Source organism: Oreochromis niloticus, linkage group LG5 (assembly GCF_001858045.2).
Source record: "Oreochromis niloticus isolate F11D_XX linkage group LG5, O_niloticus_UMD_NMBU, whole genome shotgun sequence".
NCBI classification, from domain to species: domain Eukaryota; kingdom Metazoa; phylum Chordata; class Actinopteri; order Cichliformes; family Cichlidae; genus Oreochromis; species Oreochromis niloticus.
Window position 1 is genome coordinate 24,995,346 of NC_031970.2, and position 19,392 is coordinate 25,014,737.

A 19,392-nucleotide genomic window follows, 5' to 3' on the forward strand; every position below is an offset into this window, starting at 1 on the left:
TCCTCGGATCCCAGATCAAAGTTTATGTCAGCTTGATTGAAAGCATCCTTACCTCAGTATCGTGTGGTAACCTGACCATGGCAATTAGGAACAAACTGAACAGGATCGTCAGAACTGCTGGTAAGATTATTGGTCGACAACAACCTTCACTGGATAAGCTGCATCAGTATGTTGTCTTAAGGAAAGTCTGGTTTATTGTTGCTGACTGTGAACACCCTCTTCATTCTGACTTTGAATTAATGCCCTCAGGATGATGCTTTTACACAGTAAAAGAGAGTCAGTTTATACTTTTGACTGATCACCTCAGTATTGCATTTCATCATTGGCTGATCAATATAGGACAAAAATGACACAGATCTTTATTAACTTTATTTATTCTGGAATGGCTTCATAAACAAAAACCCTTTGTCAGGATAATAATTAATCCATGCAATGTTTACAGAGATCCTAATTCACAGACCATGAGCCCCATGCATGTCTGATTTACTACAGTACGATATCCATATTTTTTCTCATGGAGCAGAGACATTTTCTGTGTCTCTAAGAAAATTTCACTGTGCAAAAAGACGATCTTAAACAGAATCAAGCTGTCACAGCATTTTTCTCTCAGAAAGATAAAATAATGTAACCAAGTGCAATAACATAATCTCATGCAGTAGACACCATAATAGTGTTTTAGTATTCTACAAGAGCTATATGATCTATATTTGAAATTATACACTTCACAGTATATATGATACAAACTGTTATTCATCACCTTATTATACAAAGCAATAAAACACATGGAGGAAGTCCCGAAAAGTTGATTCTGTTCATCTGGACGTGGCGTCACCAACCTGTTTATTAGGTTGGGGAAACCTGCAGTGAGCTGACACTGAAGAAGTCACTTGAATGAGTGACAAAATGTTTCTCCCACTGAAAATGCTACGTCCACATGAACAAAATCAACTTTTTGACATTTCCCTACCTGGATGATTGAGCATGCATCAAGAAATATGGAGGAAGAATCATTACAACAGAGTATGCTGTAAATAGGATGAAGGTCAGAAAACCATTGCTAAATTTGATTCAGCTTTTGTTGTTTTTTCGCGATTAAAGGCTGAGGAGGAGGAGTTTCCAGTAAAGCTTGCTCACAGTGATCCTCTCTGCAATCACTACTAGGAAAATACCGTGTTTTAATAACTGCTGCTACTTGCTGTAGATATCAACTTATATCTGCTGTAATCTGTTGTCAAAAAATAGTCCTGCTGTAGGTCCATGTGGTGAACTGAGCCACAGACTGCGTTGTACACATGCTTAGATCTCAAGGTCGAGAACCTGGCGCAGACAATGGCCCACGTCGGTGGGGATGTCCACAAGACTGAGCTCATTTCCGTCCAGTCGCACCACTAAGAGTCTGGAGAAATTCGTTACGTCCACGACACTGCAGAAGCTACCCACAGTAAACTCTACAGGCAAGGGAAAGAGTGGAGACAGCGATGAGTTTACTTTCATGCAAAACTGTAGAATGGCAGTATAACTGTATAAATCACCTCAGGAAAAGATATGCCCAACATCTCATCTCTCAAAATCCAGCAAACAGCTTTTTGTTCTCATTTAATCTAAGTGTGCATGACACAGTAGTACATACACGATCATGTCTTATTGTGAAATCAACAAAACTGGCTTAAAGGTAGAAAACTGTATCGTAATGTAGAACATGACGATTTAAAAAATGTTTTCTTCAAAGAAACTCTCACCTTTGATCTGATTGGCTTGCAGATAAAGATATTGCAGCATGGTGCTAACTGAAGGAATTCTCTCCAGTTTGTTGAAGCTCAGGTCCAGCTCCACCAGCCCAGACACGTTAAACGTGTTAGCGGGGACGCCTTTATCTGTGAGCAGGTTGTGCGACATCCTAAAATACTGTAGCTGAGAGAAGAGGCTCAGGAATCCCTCAGGTATAGAGTCGATGGCGTTGTACTCCAGGTAGAGCTGGTGCAGGTATGCAGGTAGCGGAGCTGGGACCTGGGACAGTGACACAGCATCTCTGAACAGGATTACCTTGGTTGCTTAATAATGCATTTAGAAACAAACAGATAAACAATTACCTTTGTCAACTTGTTGCTACTGAGGTCAAGCAGTGTGAGGGAGTTCAGCCCCTTCAGTGATGAGCCCACCTCTGAGAGAGCATTATCATGAAGGTACAGGATAGTGAGGTTATCCATTCCCTCTAGGTCTGCAGGTGACACCTAGGTAAAAGTGGCAATAGCTGTAAAGCATAGCGTAATGTCTCACCTGATGTCGGACTAAACAGGGGGGCTGTGAATGTGAATTTTTGAACTTTTAAAAAGTCAGAAGATTTACCTTCTCAATCATGTTGTTATCCATTCTCAGGTCTCTCAGGCAGAGGGGAAGGTTTGAAGGAATGCTGGTCAAATTATTGTATTGTAGATATAAACGCTCAAGTCCCCCCAGCTTCAGAAATGCCTGCAAAATGATCAACATGAGCAGGTACGAAACCCAAAAAGAAAAATCATGGTAAATTATGTGGTGTTTTTACAATAAAAATGATGAAAGGGGCCTTTTCAGAGCATAGATGCACTATTGTCGGTTGTGATATTGAAATGATAATACACTACATCTTTTTATGTGTTTGCAAACGACCAGCTAATTCTCAACTTACAGTGCACTTTTGCTTGTGTGTGAAAGTGTTTTTCAGTGTGTTTCATCGGAGAAATAATGCTGGGGGTTGTAGACCACAAGGTCTGTGGCTCTGATGTAGCGAGCTGCTGTCTGGTTTAGTGTGAGCATGTGCTCTGCTGATCAGACTGCTTTACCCAAACATGTTTCAAATTATAACAAGTTTATTATATGATGACAGAAAACTAACCACAGTATTTATTCATGTTTTTTTCCCCCCTTTTGGCTCCTTCTTTTCTTTAAAAAAAAGATAACACAGGAAATTAACTTGAGGATTAAGAACACACACCAATAAAAAAACACAACTCGGGCTGTTAGACACCTGTCAGCCTTCGTACCGCTATTTATCGCGACAATAACTCATGTGATCTCACACACGAGTGTCTGGATGTGCCTATGACCACGTGTTTACCTTCTTGCCAATTGATTCAGATGTCAGCTGGTTGAAATGCAACATAAGCCACACCAGATTTGTTGCGTTGCTTAGAGCCGAGTCCGGCAAAGATTTGATGGCATTGTGTTGAAGATACAAGTATTTGATATGGGAGGGAATCGGTGGCACGGCGGTAAGGCCTCGCCCGTCACAGTACATAGCAACGGGGAAGGAAGAGGGGCAGTCACACTCGTCAGGACATGCCGACACACTGTATGCTCTGTCTGCATACTGGGAGCCATAAAAGTATCCTTGGCTCTGCCAGTAATTTGTCCAGGAGTTCCATCCATGGCAGAGAACGAGGGGAATCAGGGCAGACAAAAGAAAGAAGATCACCAGACGCATGATGGAAGATCTCAAATCTTAACTGTAATGTAACATAGATAGAACAGAGGGACACGCACTGGTATTAAAAAGGCCAAAAAATAGAAAAAGTTATTCACAAATCACCAAAATGTTCAAGATTTATCATCTTACAGATGTTTTAGAACGTTTTGAAACGCTCAAACATGCAAAATTAAACATTTGAAAGAACAAAAAAAATCTTTCAGAAGTATAACTACCAACAAATCTGTTATTCTTCTGTCCTACTTAGGCTTAAGGTGCAGTGCAGGCATGGACTTTATTTGAAAATATTACTAGCTGCAGGCAGTCACGTTCTTAGTGGTCTTAGTCCACAGGGAAGCTCAGAAAAGCCTTTCCTGGCTTCGTTAAGCCTTCCTTGAATGCCAGTTTCGTAATATTCACTCTGCTGCTTATGGTAAAAATTAAGCTAAAACATTCAGTGATTACTTTTCCAAAATTACTCTACTCTTACTGAGTCTACTTTCTCATTTAGCCTTGTATAAATCTCCATTTAAAAGAAAACAAAAAGATTTCACACACTTGCGTGCACACACAAACACACACACCTACCCGATCAAAGCACTGGCCCTCTTGTCCCCCGCTCTCTCTCTGAGTGAGTGTGCTCAGGACTGTAGGGTACTCTGACACACACTGTATGAAAAGTCTTTTCTCCCCTCCCTGCTCTCCCTTCTGTCATGCCAGCCCCCTCCACACCCGTCTGTCTGTTCTTGTGCTTTTGATTACTTCCACCCCCTTGTCCAATTGCCCGCACCCCATTGCATTTGGTCGGGAATGGCCCACAGCCCACTCCGAAGCCTTTTTTTTCCCCCTCCAGTGTGAATGATGTGAGATGCAGTGGCTTTGAGGGATTGTTCCCATCTGCGAGCAGCACATTCAATCCCTCCATTTCCTCATTTCAAGTGACCCCCCCTCTTTCTTCACAATAAAGGGTAGTAAAATAAAAGTCATACATAAGTGGCAATGATAAAGTGATCCAACTTTGGTTCATATGGTGCAAATGCAAATACCTGTGAAAATGAGTCAGAAATTGATACTACATATTCTTTAGCTGTAGCACTGAAAAAAAAGTGGAAGTTTTGTTATCGTAGTTTATTGCAGCTACAAACATAAAATCACAGGTGTGCTGATAGCAGGTGAGACACTCACCAGCCAACTTCAATGTGTAATTTGGAATAATGAAAAGTTGGATAATTGGTTGTGTTTTTTTCTTCTTGCTGCTTTTTTTAAGAGGTCATCATTACAGCTGGAATAACTCAAAGCAAGCATACCTTTATCAGCACACACCTGCGGGAGGTTTTATTGTGATCTGTGTGGGGAAACGATGCAGAAAAAGAAGTACAGCACAGGTCAGTTTTGTTGTAATAGTACACGGCAAAAACCTTGTTACACCTTGCATGTGCTTCTTTTGTAGTTGCTTCAATATGCTGACAAGTGTTTTACCTGTGTTGTGTTGTAACGTGTAAGGCATGGTTTAAACGTTATTAAACATAATAAGATAACCTTAAGACAAAACCTAGATGCCCTTCGACCTACATATATGTTTTGTTTAATTTTTTTTTTTTACATGGGTGCGCTCTTCTACAACAAGCTTACATCTTGTAAAGGGTTAAATGAAACCATGTGTGATAGTCTCCTTATGTTGTCTGTCTGGTCTCAATGTGGGCCTCTTCCTGCCTCTCTATGTTCTCCAACTCAGCGTCCATAAGAACCAGTGTTTCTACTCATTTTCTGCCCTCTCCACATCTTTTCAATCATTGGTTATTCGGAACTTTTATCTCTTCTTTTTATCCCGCTTTTTCTCTCCTCCTTTGATGTAAGCTTGGAAGATCTATAATTTTCCACGAAAATAATATTTACACATACTGATGAAATCTCTGAGCTTTAACTATATACAGGGAAAGATTTTTGGAAACACATGAAGATACAAACAGTTAGGTCCAAAATTTGTTGGGAGAAAGACAAAGTATCCGCACACCACCACACTGGATCGCACAGTCAATGTGTAATTAAAGTTCAAACTTTCAGTTTTACTTTGAAGGGTTTTTCAAATGATTTGCATGAACTTTTTACAAAGTTTACAGCCATTTTTAAACATAGTCCCCCATTTTTAGACTCAAAACTAATTGGACAAGCTAACATGAACATTAAACACACCACTTATTTCAATATAAGGAGTGTGTTTAATACTTGATGAAAATCTACATCGGCTTGTTTGTGGATTTTTCTTCTTTGTCTTCAGTAACTGAAATGCTTGCTTTCTTGCAGCTTGCTTCAGATCATTATCCATTTGCATTGTGGAGCTCTGTCCAATCAGTTTTGCAGCATTTGACTCAATCTGAGCGGAGAGTTTAGCGTTGTATACTTCAAAATTATTCTGCTGCTTATATTAGCAGTCACATCATCAATAAAAACTAGTGACCCGGTTCCACTGGTAGCTATAGCGACATTATTATTATAACGCTGCCTCCGCCATGTTTGACACATAATGTGGTATGATTTGGGCGATGAGCTTTTTCTCTCCTTCTTCAGATTTTTCTCCTTCCATCATTCTGGTAATGATCTTAATCTCGGTCTCATCTGTCCATAGATTTGTTTGCAGAGCTGTGTCGACTCGATGTTTTCTAGCAACATATAATCTGGGCTTCGTGTTCATGAGTGGAACCAGTGATTTGTTGTAAACCCTCTGCATTTCCATTCATAGAGATGCCTCTCGATTATAGCTGTAGACAACGATACCCCTACGATCTTAGGAGTGTTCTTGACTTGGTCAGACGTAAATTGACCAAGCAGGCTGTCGTGAGAGTGAGCAACCTCCACAAATGCAACAACTCAAGGAATAAGCTTTGTTTTGTATCACATCTAACATAGCAACTCTTGAACAATCTGCACATGATGTCACACTCAGTCTGACTCTTTTTAAGTCAGCATATTTCCCCAAATGCTAATTTTGTAATCCACTTATGTAGCTTTGGAGCCTCATCCAAAGACTGTATCAGTAAAAGACAGGCTCTCCGTGAGTGATCAAAGAGCTGTCTTGTCAACACGTCATAAAAAAAGTATCTCAGATGAAATAACACCAGAAATTCTGCTGTGTAAACTGGCTTTGTGCCTTATACATGTTATTCGCGTCGGCTGTTATTCCTGTAGCCATTGTGTCCGACATCTGACAGCAAAAAGCTTTATGCATCAAAAAAAGGGAAGAAAAGAGTGACCAGATGTCCACATTGCATTACATCTAAGCCAAAAGTTTCTTCCCTCTTTCTTTTTTGTCTGCAGGCATCCACAGACAGATGTAGCATTGGCAAAATGTTTAAGCAGTCATATTTGTTCCTGTAAAATGTTTTAGTTATTTATTTGATTTTAAATATTTCTCTTAAAACATCTGAGGAGTTGTGTTCAACACCTGTGAAGTGAACCAAGAGACTGATAATTAACAGTCAAACCCTAAACATGAGGTTATGAAGTTAATAACTCTTGAAATACTGAAATCTGCTTTTATGAGATTGTCAGGCAGATAAAGTTGTGTGACGTTCGTGTGCATGCGTGAGACAAAGATAACCTTTCTGTCACACAGTATGACACATTCTCAAGGTTACCAGCAGCTACCCTTGAAAGTGAGGGAAATGACTCAAGGTCTTCAAAGTAAAAGGGTAAAATGGACTTTTAGGAGCCACAAACATGTCCAACCCCCACCCATGCCCCCCGTCTCCAAACTGGGTCATGAGCGGCACTGAGCTAGAACCTAATCCTTCTAGCGCAGCCTGTGAACTCTTCGCAGGAATGCCTGCTAATTTCTCCTTGTGCAAAAAAACAAAGAAATACCAAGAAACCAAAACACTGACAAAGAGAGATCAGACAAGCCAAACGCCAGGCAGAAGTAACTGCAAAAACACACACGCACAACACATTAACTTCCTTTATCTCCAGCATGAAGTCAAACAGGAAAAACACACTTTGTTTGCAGCGCGTTGCTTAAAATGAGCCAAAGCGCTCCGTTACATACGTATGGCAGTCAGATGTTCTCTCCGCTGGCTGAGGTAGAGATTCATGGGGCCCTCATAAATTTGCACTAATTTAAAAAAATCCAGTGTTTAACAGTTAAGTAAGACGTGATGTTGGGGTTGTGTATTACTTGTTGCTGAAAAAGAAAGTATGGAAGAAGATAATAATAGAGATTCGCTACAAAAATTCACTACCACTTGTGATGCATTTTTTTCTTAAACTGCATAGTTTGCACATCTCTGTGTTTCTCATTTCCTGGACACTAACCTTAACCTTAACATGCTTTACCTCATCCCTAATGACACACACACTCACACGAGCAGCTTCAATAGCTCTTCTCAAGCATCCCTGATCTCCTCACTCACTGCACTCCACTCCAAATATAGCTGATTCTAACTTGTCCTCCACACAGTTCTAAATGCTGCATAAAATAATCACTGAAGGAAATGCACACTTAATAAAAAATACTCTGAATTTTAAGGTGTTATGGTCTACTTGGACAAAGGGACTCCTTAAGGTAACTTAACCCATGGCACCCTAGGGCACAGGGGCAGCAAAACCATGCAATAGAAAGCAGATGTATACACACACATACACACATATAGATACATGCGTGCACACACACTTCCACATAAACCATAAATGATAAACAGATGTTTAAATTTACACCATGTCAGGATTCTCAGCCTTTTCTCATATGGATAAAACGCACAGCTCTTTAAAGAAGTATGTTATAATTACGGGCCTGAGCAAAAATAGGAAAATAAAAAATAAAAAGAACAAACAAAAAGCATTTAACTTCTTAACATCTTGACATAATTTGTTTTTCAACCAGTGTTAAATCTTTTTGAGTTACGCTGAGAACGGAGGCGTTAAAACTGCACTGAACGGTGTCCTGGTGACTCAGCATAGCTGCCTGCATCTTAGACTCCAGCTGCAACATCTGGAGTCCAACACTGTGCTTTGGCCCATAAACCTGGGGGAAATTGTAACACTAAAAGAAAGAATATGGCTCCAAAAGAAAGTTATATCTGTCTTATAAGAACAACCAGGAGTCTTTTGCCACATCATAATTCATCTGAAGTCTTTGAGTTGGTTATTATTTTTCAAATTGCTAATAAATCACATCTTTCAAATGGGCCTATATGTGATTTAGTGGAATTAATGCGGTACGTGTGCTTTTGATAAGTGAGGAAAGAGAGCCCTCTAGTGTAAGTGATGGGAAATTTAAGGATGTGTTCAGGAAGCTGTTGAAGACAATCAAAGAGAAGGGCGAGAAAGAGGAAAGCAGAATCACAACTTCCAGCTCAAACTATGCTCTGGTCAGCTGATAACACTTTTAAAATAAACATGTTAAGCAGACAGTTTAAAAAAAAAATTGCACAAACTAGGTTAAACTAGGTTAAAAAACATTATGAGTTTAAAATGAATATAGTGAAAATGTTCAAAAAACATCAGTCACAGTGTTGTATTGTACATTCAATTCAATTCAATTCAATTCAATTCAATTTTATTTATATAGCGCCAAATCACAACAAAAGTCCCCTTGAGACTTACGCAGACATGGTAACGTGCATCTACCCATAAACAGGACGGTAGCTGGCAGGGACAAAAGACGATGACTCATTAATGAGGAAATTCAACAAGAAACTCCGAGTGATTCACACGTCTACGATGACATTATACCTTTTGTCAGTGGTTACATAAATAATTGTGTAATGATGCTATTGTAAACAACAGACAAGTGTTGATCTGACTGTCTCATTGTAGATTATTGCATCACATCATAAAAAAGCTATGATACAGTCTGAATAATAGCGATAATAATAATAATAATCTAGGATTATGATGAATAATGTGTGACATTATTTGTATCTAGTTTAAGAGTACTTCATTAAACAAGGTGAAATTTCAAAACACTTACTATTTAATCTTATTAAATGTCTCTATTGTCAGTTCTTAAAAATACTCACAGGAATACTTAATATAGTGAGTGTAAATGGCATTTATAGTGAGCATTTCTAAGTCATGACTATGATTGTACTATTCTAAGAGAAAGGAGATAAAAAAAATATGCTGAACTTATGTTTTGGGGGGTTTTTTTGCTCTTTGCACTGCGATTACACAATGTTATTGTCACAGTTTGGCAGCGTGGAAGGCAGGAAGTGGACCCCAGTGCAGGACTTAGAAGATAAGACTCGAACTCAGCTTTACTTTACAAGAAACTCTAGGAGAAAAAGACAGGGAGCACGGTGCAAGGATACACAGTACCATGTGGAGAAGACACAACAATAAATAGACAAGACTTGGACAATAAATACACACCAGGTAATTAGGAAGATGGGAAACACCAGGGAACACAGCTGGAACTCATTGGGGAAGCAAGACGAGGGAAGCAAAACCACACACATCGCACAAGAGACGAGAGACTAACAAAACAAAACAGGAAATATCTAAACACAGTTTCACAGATTCAAAGACTTGACAAGAAGGCACGGGGGCCGCTGGAGAAGCATGCAAACTGAAACAAGAGATAGAATACAAACTAAAACACAAAGACACAGAGGAAATGAAAAAATGAAACAGCAAGGGAGACATAGCTGAACAGGGAGACAAAACTAATTCGACACAGGAAGACAAAAGGACCAGATATGGGAATATGGAAAGACAAAGGAAAATGCTGATGTCACTGGGATACCAAGGAACACAGGAGAAAACTAACTATAACCAACCTGCATGCCAACGGTAACAAAAATGACAAGAACAGAAATCCGAGGAATATACTAAGTTGATAAAGAGCCGCAAACAATAAAAAAGATTGTTAATCTTTAAAACACGGGGAATAAAATTAAAGCCACCACTCAATAGTAAATAAATATCAACATTAACAGGGACAAATAGTGAAACACTAATGACTAACTAAATATAAAAACAAATTAAAGGCAATAAAGAATAAAGGTGAATATAGGTAGGTGAACATTGGTGATCCACAAATTGCGGTTGAAACATTAACTTCAGAAAACTTAGAACCCAGGGTTTTATAATATCGCATTCAAAATCACCTCCTCGTGCACCATTTTCAGCAGGGTTTCTCCTCTGAGTTGTGTCAAAATGTAATCCTTGAAGTTGAGGGGAAGTCGTAAGGAGGCAAAACTGATCGTGCTTGTGTGGCTCTAGTCTTTTAAGAGCAGCTGCGTGGCAAACACTTCCGATCATAGATAGTTTCTGCTGAATGCAGAGTGAACGTGGACGGTCGTATTCCTACCTAGCGTCATTTCCACTGGTCTTGTCGCAAATTGTGATATATACTTAATAAAAGCTTACAATGGTGTGACTGGAATGAACACTTAAAACCACTTGTCCACACAGTCAAAATAAAGTTAGGATGTGGTATTGTTGGTTAAAGAACATGTTCTTGTAATTCTCCATGGTTAAAGTGAAATGATCCATCCCCTCTAATACATTTTGAAGCCCACATTAAGGATTGTGATTCTCCATGGTTTATCCTAGAGGGAGCTCTTTACATGATGTGATCAGGAGATCACTTTGCCTGCTTCTTCCCCACTGCCTCTTCTCTCTCAGTAATATTTTGCAGAAAAGGAATGTGGGATCGTTTTCTTTTCTTTTGGTCAGCTGTTTTCAAGAAGCTCTTTCCTTCAAACACGCACACACAGAGACACACACACACACGCATAGGCACACACACACAGAATGGTCTCTTTGGCTCCCCAGGTACTTTGTAGCTTAATTGCCTCTAGGCAGATCACATACTCTACCCCCACCGCCACCACCACACACACGCGCACGCACACACACAAACACAAACACACTCTTTCGAGGAACAATAACATATACAATTTGCATGCTGATCAATTCAAATCCAGTTTCCTCTCATTTCCCCCCTCCTTGTGCTTCTTTAGCATACCTTCTCAGATCTTTTTGTGCGTCTCTGCAAGCAAACACGTTTCCACCAAATGTCCTGCTTTTACTGCGGGCTAATAGACGAGGAATGGAAGAAGTGAGTGAGGGAAGTTTATGAAGGAGGTCTGGTAGCGTTTGAAGCAGAGGAATGTGTCAGACGGGGCATACGCCGCCGGTAGCCTGAAAACATACACACATGCAGACATCCTGACACACACTCATTCAAAGATCCCAAGGGTTTGATCACTGGGGATTTAGGACAACCTGTCTCCTTTTGTATCTCCTAAACAAACAGGTAAGTTTGCGGTTAGTTTCCAGTTTACCTCCATTTCCTCTTTCTGCATTGATAGCAAAACTGGAAATGATGAAAATAAGAGTGTGTGTTTGTTTAGTTACAGTAAATCTCTTGGCAGTGCTGCAGTGTAAGACAGTACTGTAAGTGTGGAATGCAAATGCAACATTGCAACCATGCAGATCAAGTCAAACTTCCTGATGTTGCAAACATTTCTTACAAATTGCTATCTTATACGGTAACTTGATGTGTAATTGCGTGTGCATGTGTAGGTGTGTCTGCATACGTGTGTGTGTGTGTGGGCGTGTGTGTGTTTGTCTTCTTGTGCACTTTATGTGAAGGTAGGAAAATTTATTCTCTCAGATTCAATCAGTTTGAATTCAAAGAAATGTGCAAGCAAAAGCAACAATCTGCACACACAGCGACTGAAAACTGTGCCATATACTTTATTGTTCATTCATTTTGCTCTATTTTACTTTATTTATCCTGCAAGAGAAATAATCACAAAGACAATTTCACACAGAGATTTATCTTTAACTTTTGAAGCTTCAGATGGATAAAAATAATTCATTTTCACACTGAACAGTTTAATAATCAGAGATGGTACTTGTACTTCACTTGAGTACAAGTACAGATGCATGCATGCAAAAAATACTTTTTACTCCAGCAGAAGCACTGATTCAGCTTCTTTACTCAAGTAAAAGTGTAAAAGTACTGCCTTTGAAATGTAATCAAGGTACATTACAGTAGCTGAGGTTGAGGATATTTCTGCCAGCTATTTTTTGCGAAGGAAACTGAAGCTTGTGCTGTATAACGATAATAATAAAATCATATTAGTAAATAGAAGGCAAACTTTATTTCAACCTAAGTTTTAATACACCGAATGTGCTTAAACACTAGCTCTGTTTGCTCTTGCCTATATTGCAGATGGGTGACTTTGGCTTCATGCGTAAACAGAAAAATGAGTAAAGTCAAGAGTTAAAGTGGGATTCAGTAGGTGTGGGAACCCTAAGCTAAGATGCAGTGGTGCAACCTGAGAAAACAATCATTTAGAAACAAATCACAATAATTCCTTTTGTGATCTCCAGTAGAATTTCTTTGCAGCAGGCTGTGATTAGCTTACTGTTGCTGCTACTTTTTGTGGATTTACACAACCCAGTTCATCAAGATATCAGCAGATGTTTCACAAACTATCGTGGCTGACTTCCAACCCTAGATGCTACAAAACTGATGTAAAGGTGAAAATTAGTGAGTTAATTTCACCAGTTTAATTTACTGTCTGCTACCCTTGTTATATCCTAACACTGACCATGAACACCAGAGCTGCTCTGCACCAGTCCAACACAACACATCACTAACCAGTGTAGCCTGCACTAAACTGCCCAGTATGTTCATGCAACCTTTGAATAGCACAAAATATAGGTCAAATTTGCTGATGTTTGTTGAGTTGATAGAAAAATTACATATCAAAATAACTGCCATGTTACTCTATTTATGCTCCTTGATCTTAAGTGAGGATCATGATATTGAGGTACTGTGAGCACAGCATATAAATATCAACACCAGATATGCTGTGTAGATCATTCCCCCAGTATAGTGCTGTAAAAGATCCATAAATTATTTTTTTTTTTTCATTTTTGTTTTTTTGTTTTATTTCGGTAAACAACATGAAAGTAAAAAGGTGTCAGAAAAACAAATACTCAAGTAAAACACAGATACCTGAATTCTTAAGGACATGAACAAGTATTGGTATTTCATTACTTGCCACCTTTGACAATAATAAAGTCTTTTTAAAAGAAACACTCAGGAACTTTACACTCACACACTTCTATTAATTTGGTGAATTTAACAGAGACAGATAGAACAAGATTAAACAAGAACTGTCACACCAGTGGCTCCTTGAGGCTCTTCATAAAAACAGTGCAGTTTAGGAAGTAATGTTGGAGAACTTCCAAAAATCTCAAGAGCTACATGTCCAACTTAATATGTTAAATGTTAAAGTTCATGACTGCACAATTAGAAAAACACTGAACAAGTATGGTTTCATTGGAAGGGGTTTATGCAACAATGTCATTTTGACAGACAGGACCAACGTGAAGATGTTTAAACATAAAGTCCACCACTGCATTCAGCAAAAACCAAACACAGCATATCAGCACAAACACCTCATGAAGGGGTGATGATTTGGACCTGTTTTGCAACCACAGGGATTGGGCACCTAGCAAACATGAGACCATCTGTCCGACAGCTAAGGCCTGGCCCAAATTGGGTCATTTAACAGGACAATGATCCAAAGCACACCAGCAAATCTAAAACAGAACACCCAAAATAGAAAAGAATCAAAGTGTTGCAATGGTACAGTAAACGTCCAGACCTCAGCTTGAAATGCTGCGGCAGGACCTCACAAGAGCTCCGCATAAATTAATGCATGCAAAACTTAGTGAACTGAAGCAACACTGTAAAGAAGAATGGGCCAAATTTCCTCCACAACGCTGTGAGAGACTCATGAGGTCATACAGAAAATGCTACTGATTCATGGTTTTTCAGTTTTTCAGATTACTGCACAGAGTCCTTTGAAAACTTTCTTTTTCACATGATTGTGAAAAAAAAGATGCGTCGGAGCTTATATAGTTGAAGCTCCTCCTCCTAGACTCTATTAAGGAGCTCTTATGCCTGGCAGACCATCCAAAATTAACACTTCCAGGTTTGGCTTACGGATATATTGTTCCTTTCTAATTTAAGTAGTTGTACGGATCATGACTTGTAAAACTACTTGTAAAATCTACGACGGTGTTCAGGTTTTTAATGTTTCATTTACAGCATAACATATCCCCCCAGCCATGTCCATGGCTCTTTTGTGCTCTGGCCTCCTGTTTCTGCTGAGTGGTTTTCAGTCTGCTTCAGCCACATTTGTAGCTGATATGGACTATGGAGGCATTCCTCTGTGGATTAACCGCCTGCTAGGTGAGCCCAGTGTGTTGAGTCTGCAGGGGCGAATGGATCCAGCCTGGTTCCGCGCTAATAATCCGCAGCCCTGCCCTGAAGAGTGTGATTGCCCCATCCAGTGGCCCACAGCACTCTACTGTGACCAGAGAGCCTTGGCACACATCCCTGACAGCCTGCCGGACAGAACTCAATACCTGTTTCTACAGGTAAGACAAACACTGACATGGACAGTGAGCATGTGCTATCTTAAGGTGGTCTACTGTAAACCAACTGAGGATTCGCCTCAGTTTCACCTACAATATATTCTATATGCTTTTCATCAGTGTTAAATGACAAAATTCCTCAGGTAGTGAATTGTATTCTTATCAGGGCAACAACATCTCAACCCTGTCCTCCTCTGTGCTGGCCAACGTTACCGGGCTTCGATGGCTCATTCTGGACAACAACCAACTGGAGAGCGACAAGCTGAAGCAGGACTCTTTACAGAGCCAGACCCAGCTGTGGTACTTCTTTGCTAACCACAACCACCTGAGTTCAGTGCCCAGTGCTTTACCAGCTGGACTCAAACAGCTGCGACTGGCCTACAACCAAATCAGCAGCATCAGCCCAGAAGCTTTCCAGAACATGCATAGCCTGGCATTGCTGCTGCTGCAGGGAAACAGACTGAATACCATCACAGAGGGAGACCTCAGAGGTAGCGTAATGTGTCATTTCCTTTTGTTTGTTCATGCACAATTTACTTTGAACACGTATGGCTGGAAAGTAAGAGAGAGCTCAGCCTTATCTTGCTGACAAAAAAACAAACAGAAAAACAAGTCATTAATTTAAAAAAATTGTATTGTACCGAAACACTGCCAGGAAAGATAAGAATATTTTTACATGTTTGTTCATCTCACTGGGAAATGTTTTGTCCTAAAAACTATTTTAGCATCAGTATTAAGTTTTGCATGTTTGTGTGTGTGCATGACTTGTGTCATGTAGGTCTGGTCAGTCTGAACCTGTTGGACCTCAGCGGGAATTCATTTTCAACCATTCCCAGGCACTTACCTTCCTCCGTTGAGCAGCTCTATCTGTCAAACAACTCTCTCACTGGACTGGATGAGGACAGTTTCGAGGGATTTCTCAACCTTAAGTATCTACGCCTAAGTCACTGTGGCCTGCAGAACCGTGGGGTCCACTCGCAGGTCTTTAACCACTCCAGCTTGGTGGAGCTGGACCTTTCATATAATAAACTCACTGCTATTCCCACAGTCCCCACCACCCTCCAGTACCTCTACCTGGAGGCCAATAAAATACAAGGTGAGGACTATACGTTCAGCAAAGCATGCACAGACAGATGTCACCTTTTACATTGTAGAGGTGTTACTGAATTCACGTTGCCTAATATTTCATACATGTTACCATTCAACAAGACAAAGCCCTGCTGTAATAGAGAAGAAATGTGGAAAGCTTTCACAGCCCATCCCATTTAAAAATGGGCGGCTCTCCTTGCTGTATGCAGACATGGGAGGGGCTGGGTTTGGATGGTGAGGCAAGTATGAAGGCAGAAAAGGGACAGAAGGAAAGAAAAGGAGTGAAAGGAGGGTGGAGGTAAGAATAGAAGAGGGGATATTAATTGGTTAGACGTGTGGAAAGTGGAGCTAGTGAAAAAAAGAAAGTGAGGGGATTGGTATGACAACATCTGTGATGGATTCGAAGGTAAGAGTGCCAGATGAGCCAGAAGCACATGCTGTTCCCCTCTCCAGTCTCCCCTTTCCTCTCTCTCCGTCTGCTCCCCATCAGTTTGATTTTTTTGACTTTTCAGCCAAAACCTGACTCACATGACCATTTAGCGGCAGAGAACTGGCACGCAGTTTTGGTTCAGGCATTCAAGTTTGCTCTCATTTCTGAATGTGTGATGCAGCAGACAGTGGGGCTGTGTACCAGCGAGACAGACAGACAGCAAAATACTTCCACAATAACATACACCTCATCGTCTAGCAAGCAGCCTGACTGCTACTGCAGTCTTTGGCTGCCAAAGCGCACGCTCTGGCCTGAAAGACATTTTACTACTGAAATGGCTCAGAGAAATATGAAGAGGGTGTTGTGGTTTCCTCTGTCTTCATCTTTACTGCAGCACCTGTAAGATGGTAAATGCAGACTCTATGGGAAGAAGACGGATTTCTGCAGATTGCACAGTTCAACTTTGATCTATCTCTGAACGTGATGAACACATGGCACATGATGTGAAACTAGAGCTCTCCAGACTGGCTTAGTACCTATAATGTCTTGGCGAGACAGCATTATTCATATGGTTGTGACTCCGGTGAATAAAGATTGTGAAAATAGAAATACCTTTTTGTCTGTTCACCACAGAGTTCAATGTGACCAGTTTCTGCAGAGAGGTGGGACCTCAGTCTTACTCCAAGATGAAGTTTCTACGATTGGATGGAAACAAAATATCCTACCATCAGCTGCCTCCCGACTGGGTGTTCTGCCTGCGAGTCCTTCAACGTATTTACATCTGACTCTACGTTTTGAACACAAAACCAACACAGAGGTGCTCTGTGTAACTGTCAGCCCATCAAACCTCCAACTACGACTCAGCATTTCAATATCCAGCTCATAATGTGAACTCTAACAGCCCAGCTTTAAAGCTTAAAACCAGAGAAGAGTCTGATTATGTGTTCAAATATGTAGATACGCAGCCAGGTGGTGGTGGTTAGAGGAAAACTGAGCTTCAAAAGATAGCAAAGCTTGAACTTAACCCTAAACCAGTGTTATTTATTGGTAATGACAGAGGTTCTGATCAAACCCTTTCTTATACCGCCACTGCAGCCTCGTGGCTTTCTCTCTTTTCCAAGTTCTGCATCATCAGGTTTTAAACATCTGTGTATTATTAGTGAATAGGAACAGTGACAACCCATCTCATTTTTGAGTTTACTGAACGATGTGCTCTGGTTAAACTGAGCTGCCCTTGGGCAAAGGAAGCATGTATGAATGGCAAAATTCAGTAGCTTTCCCAGGAGTGGATCTGACTCATTCAGCTGCACCCTGTTTAACAGCCACACCAGTCTACATGTGGAGCTGGGTGGAAAATGAACATGACCCGAAGCATGCTTTGAAGACTTTGTAAACCTCTTTATTGTTAGATTCTTTAAATCTCAAATCAACAACTGATTTCCATGATAAATAAAATAAAACAAAAATATACATATATATCACATGCGTACCTGTCTCTTTTTTTTTTTCAAGCAAAAAAACCCCAGTATGTATAAAATTTGTGATTTAATTTTTATGCAGCTACATGATGTCAGCAATGTAATAACTGCAAACTGTCTATTTAAACTTTTCAATCTCCCCACAGTGATGTCAGAACTAATAAAGCCTAATGAGGAAAACACAGAATACAAATGCAGTGAAGACCACAGTCCTTGGGCTGTTTCTCGATACCTCGAAATGGCCTCTGGTTATGCACTGAAGTACTTATTGCAAGTAGACTGCCACTTGTGCACAACATTTCTGCACTCTGTTGTCATTTCACTGTTTATTATGCGTCTAATCAGCTGATCAGAGCTGGTGGTGGTGAATAACCTTGACTGGCATTTCAGATTTCAGTGAGGCAAAAGAAAAGATGTAAAGATGCCGATAGGTGTAAAACTAGTGTCTCGAGCTGGTGTTCTATTTGCACTGACAAAGTGGGTGCAATAATACCTTTCATTTTCTAGTTTTGTCACCGACTGCAGTGAATACTGAGAACTGTGTGGGAGTTACATTTGTAAAGATAAACACAAGGCCATCGACTCAAATCAGCACTGAATGTATGTATAATTGCGATTTTGGTATTTCCCCAGTGAATTATATGCTGCTGACTAGTATCAAATATTAATACAACTATTACTAATAATCTAAGATAAAGGAAAAGTATTTTCTAATAAGAGTCAGGTAGAACTCTCATAATCGTAATTTCCTTCATTTTCCAATCATTGTGAGACATAGATCATTTCTGAGATAGGTGCATCATCAGTTTAAGTAAATTCAGTTTAATTCGATAAAATAAGTGGGAAAGATTCACTTAGCATAAGCAAAGATTTGAAAACCTGAACTATGTTAGATTAGACCAAAAAACAAAAACAGCACACGCGCATGATTTCTTTAAGTGAATAAAATGAAACTTTAATCATTATTATAGTTTATAATACTTAAATACAGGCACTCAAAACTTTAAAAACAGTACTTGGGTTTGTCTTTTTCTCACTAAATCCACTACCATATTTTCCCAGTGATTCAATTTCTTCCAAACGCTGCATGTTTTTGATGGTCTGAACATACTTGTCCAATGTCTGGACCCACTTTTACCAGAGTCAGGAGTCACTCACACAGACTTCCTTTGAGGGATGAGCATCAACCATAAAATAGTGTACAAGTTTGTTCCAGTGACAACCAGCCGGCAGTCTGCTGGCTACGTATGAAGTCGTGGTGGAAGGAGACAAAGTGAAGGAAAAAGCTTGCTGGTTCGGTGTTGCTGTTGAGGGACTGTAAACACAATACAAACCACATCATGCTGTCTTAAAGTAACAGTTTGACATTTTCAGAAACGTGCTTGATCACCTCGTTATTTTGAGTAACAGTCGTTTCAGAGCTGTGCTAATAGTTTCCACTTGTTTCCCTTGTTTTTGCTTCGTAGCTCATCAGCATGTTTAAAGTGACATCAGTCCTCTCATCTTTCTGTTATAAAAAATGAGTTATTTCCCCAAATTTCCATATATAT

General features: G+C 40.0%; 2 protein-coding genes across 5 annotated transcripts; one reads left to right on the forward strand and one right to left on the reverse strand.

The window, feature by feature from the left end:
* Nucleotides 1-362: 362 nt before the first annotated feature.
* On the reverse strand, nt 363-4,217 carry fmoda (fibromodulin a). Its single transcript, XM_003441364.5, has 6 exons — nt 4,031-4,217; nt 3,095-3,482; nt 2,347-2,469; nt 2,091-2,231; nt 1,740-2,007; nt 363-1,448 (listed from the first exon to the last, which is right to left on the reverse strand). The coding sequence occupies exons 2-6, from the start codon at nt 3,458-3,460 to the stop codon at nt 1,297-1,299; spliced, it is 1,050 nt and encodes a 349-aa protein (XP_003441412.1). The 5' UTR covers nt 3,461-3,482; nt 4,031-4,217; the 3' UTR covers nt 363-1,296.
* zgc:113307 (lumican) lies at nt 2,385-17,530 on the forward strand. 4 transcript variants are annotated; one of them, XM_013269190.2, is made up of 6 exons: nt 2,385-2,493; nt 4,710-4,827; nt 14,517-14,848; nt 15,012-15,336; nt 15,624-15,941; nt 16,998-17,530. In XM_013269190.2, exons 3-6 carry the CDS (start codon nt 14,537-14,539, stop codon nt 17,147-17,149), a joined length of 1,107 nt encoding a protein of 368 aa, XP_013124644.1. In that variant the 5' UTR covers nt 2,385-2,493; nt 4,710-4,827; nt 14,517-14,536; the 3' UTR covers nt 17,150-17,530. The 4 variants fall into 4 exon arrangements, with proteins under 4 accessions (XP_013124644.1, XP_025763394.1, XP_003441559.2 ...); XM_025907609.1 differs by lacking the exon at nt 2,385-2,493 and having other exon boundaries at nt 4,676-4,827; XM_003441511.5 differs by lacking the exons at nt 2,385-2,493; nt 4,710-4,827 and adding an exon at nt 11,104-11,699.
* Nucleotides 17,531-19,392: the final 1,862 nt, after the last annotated feature.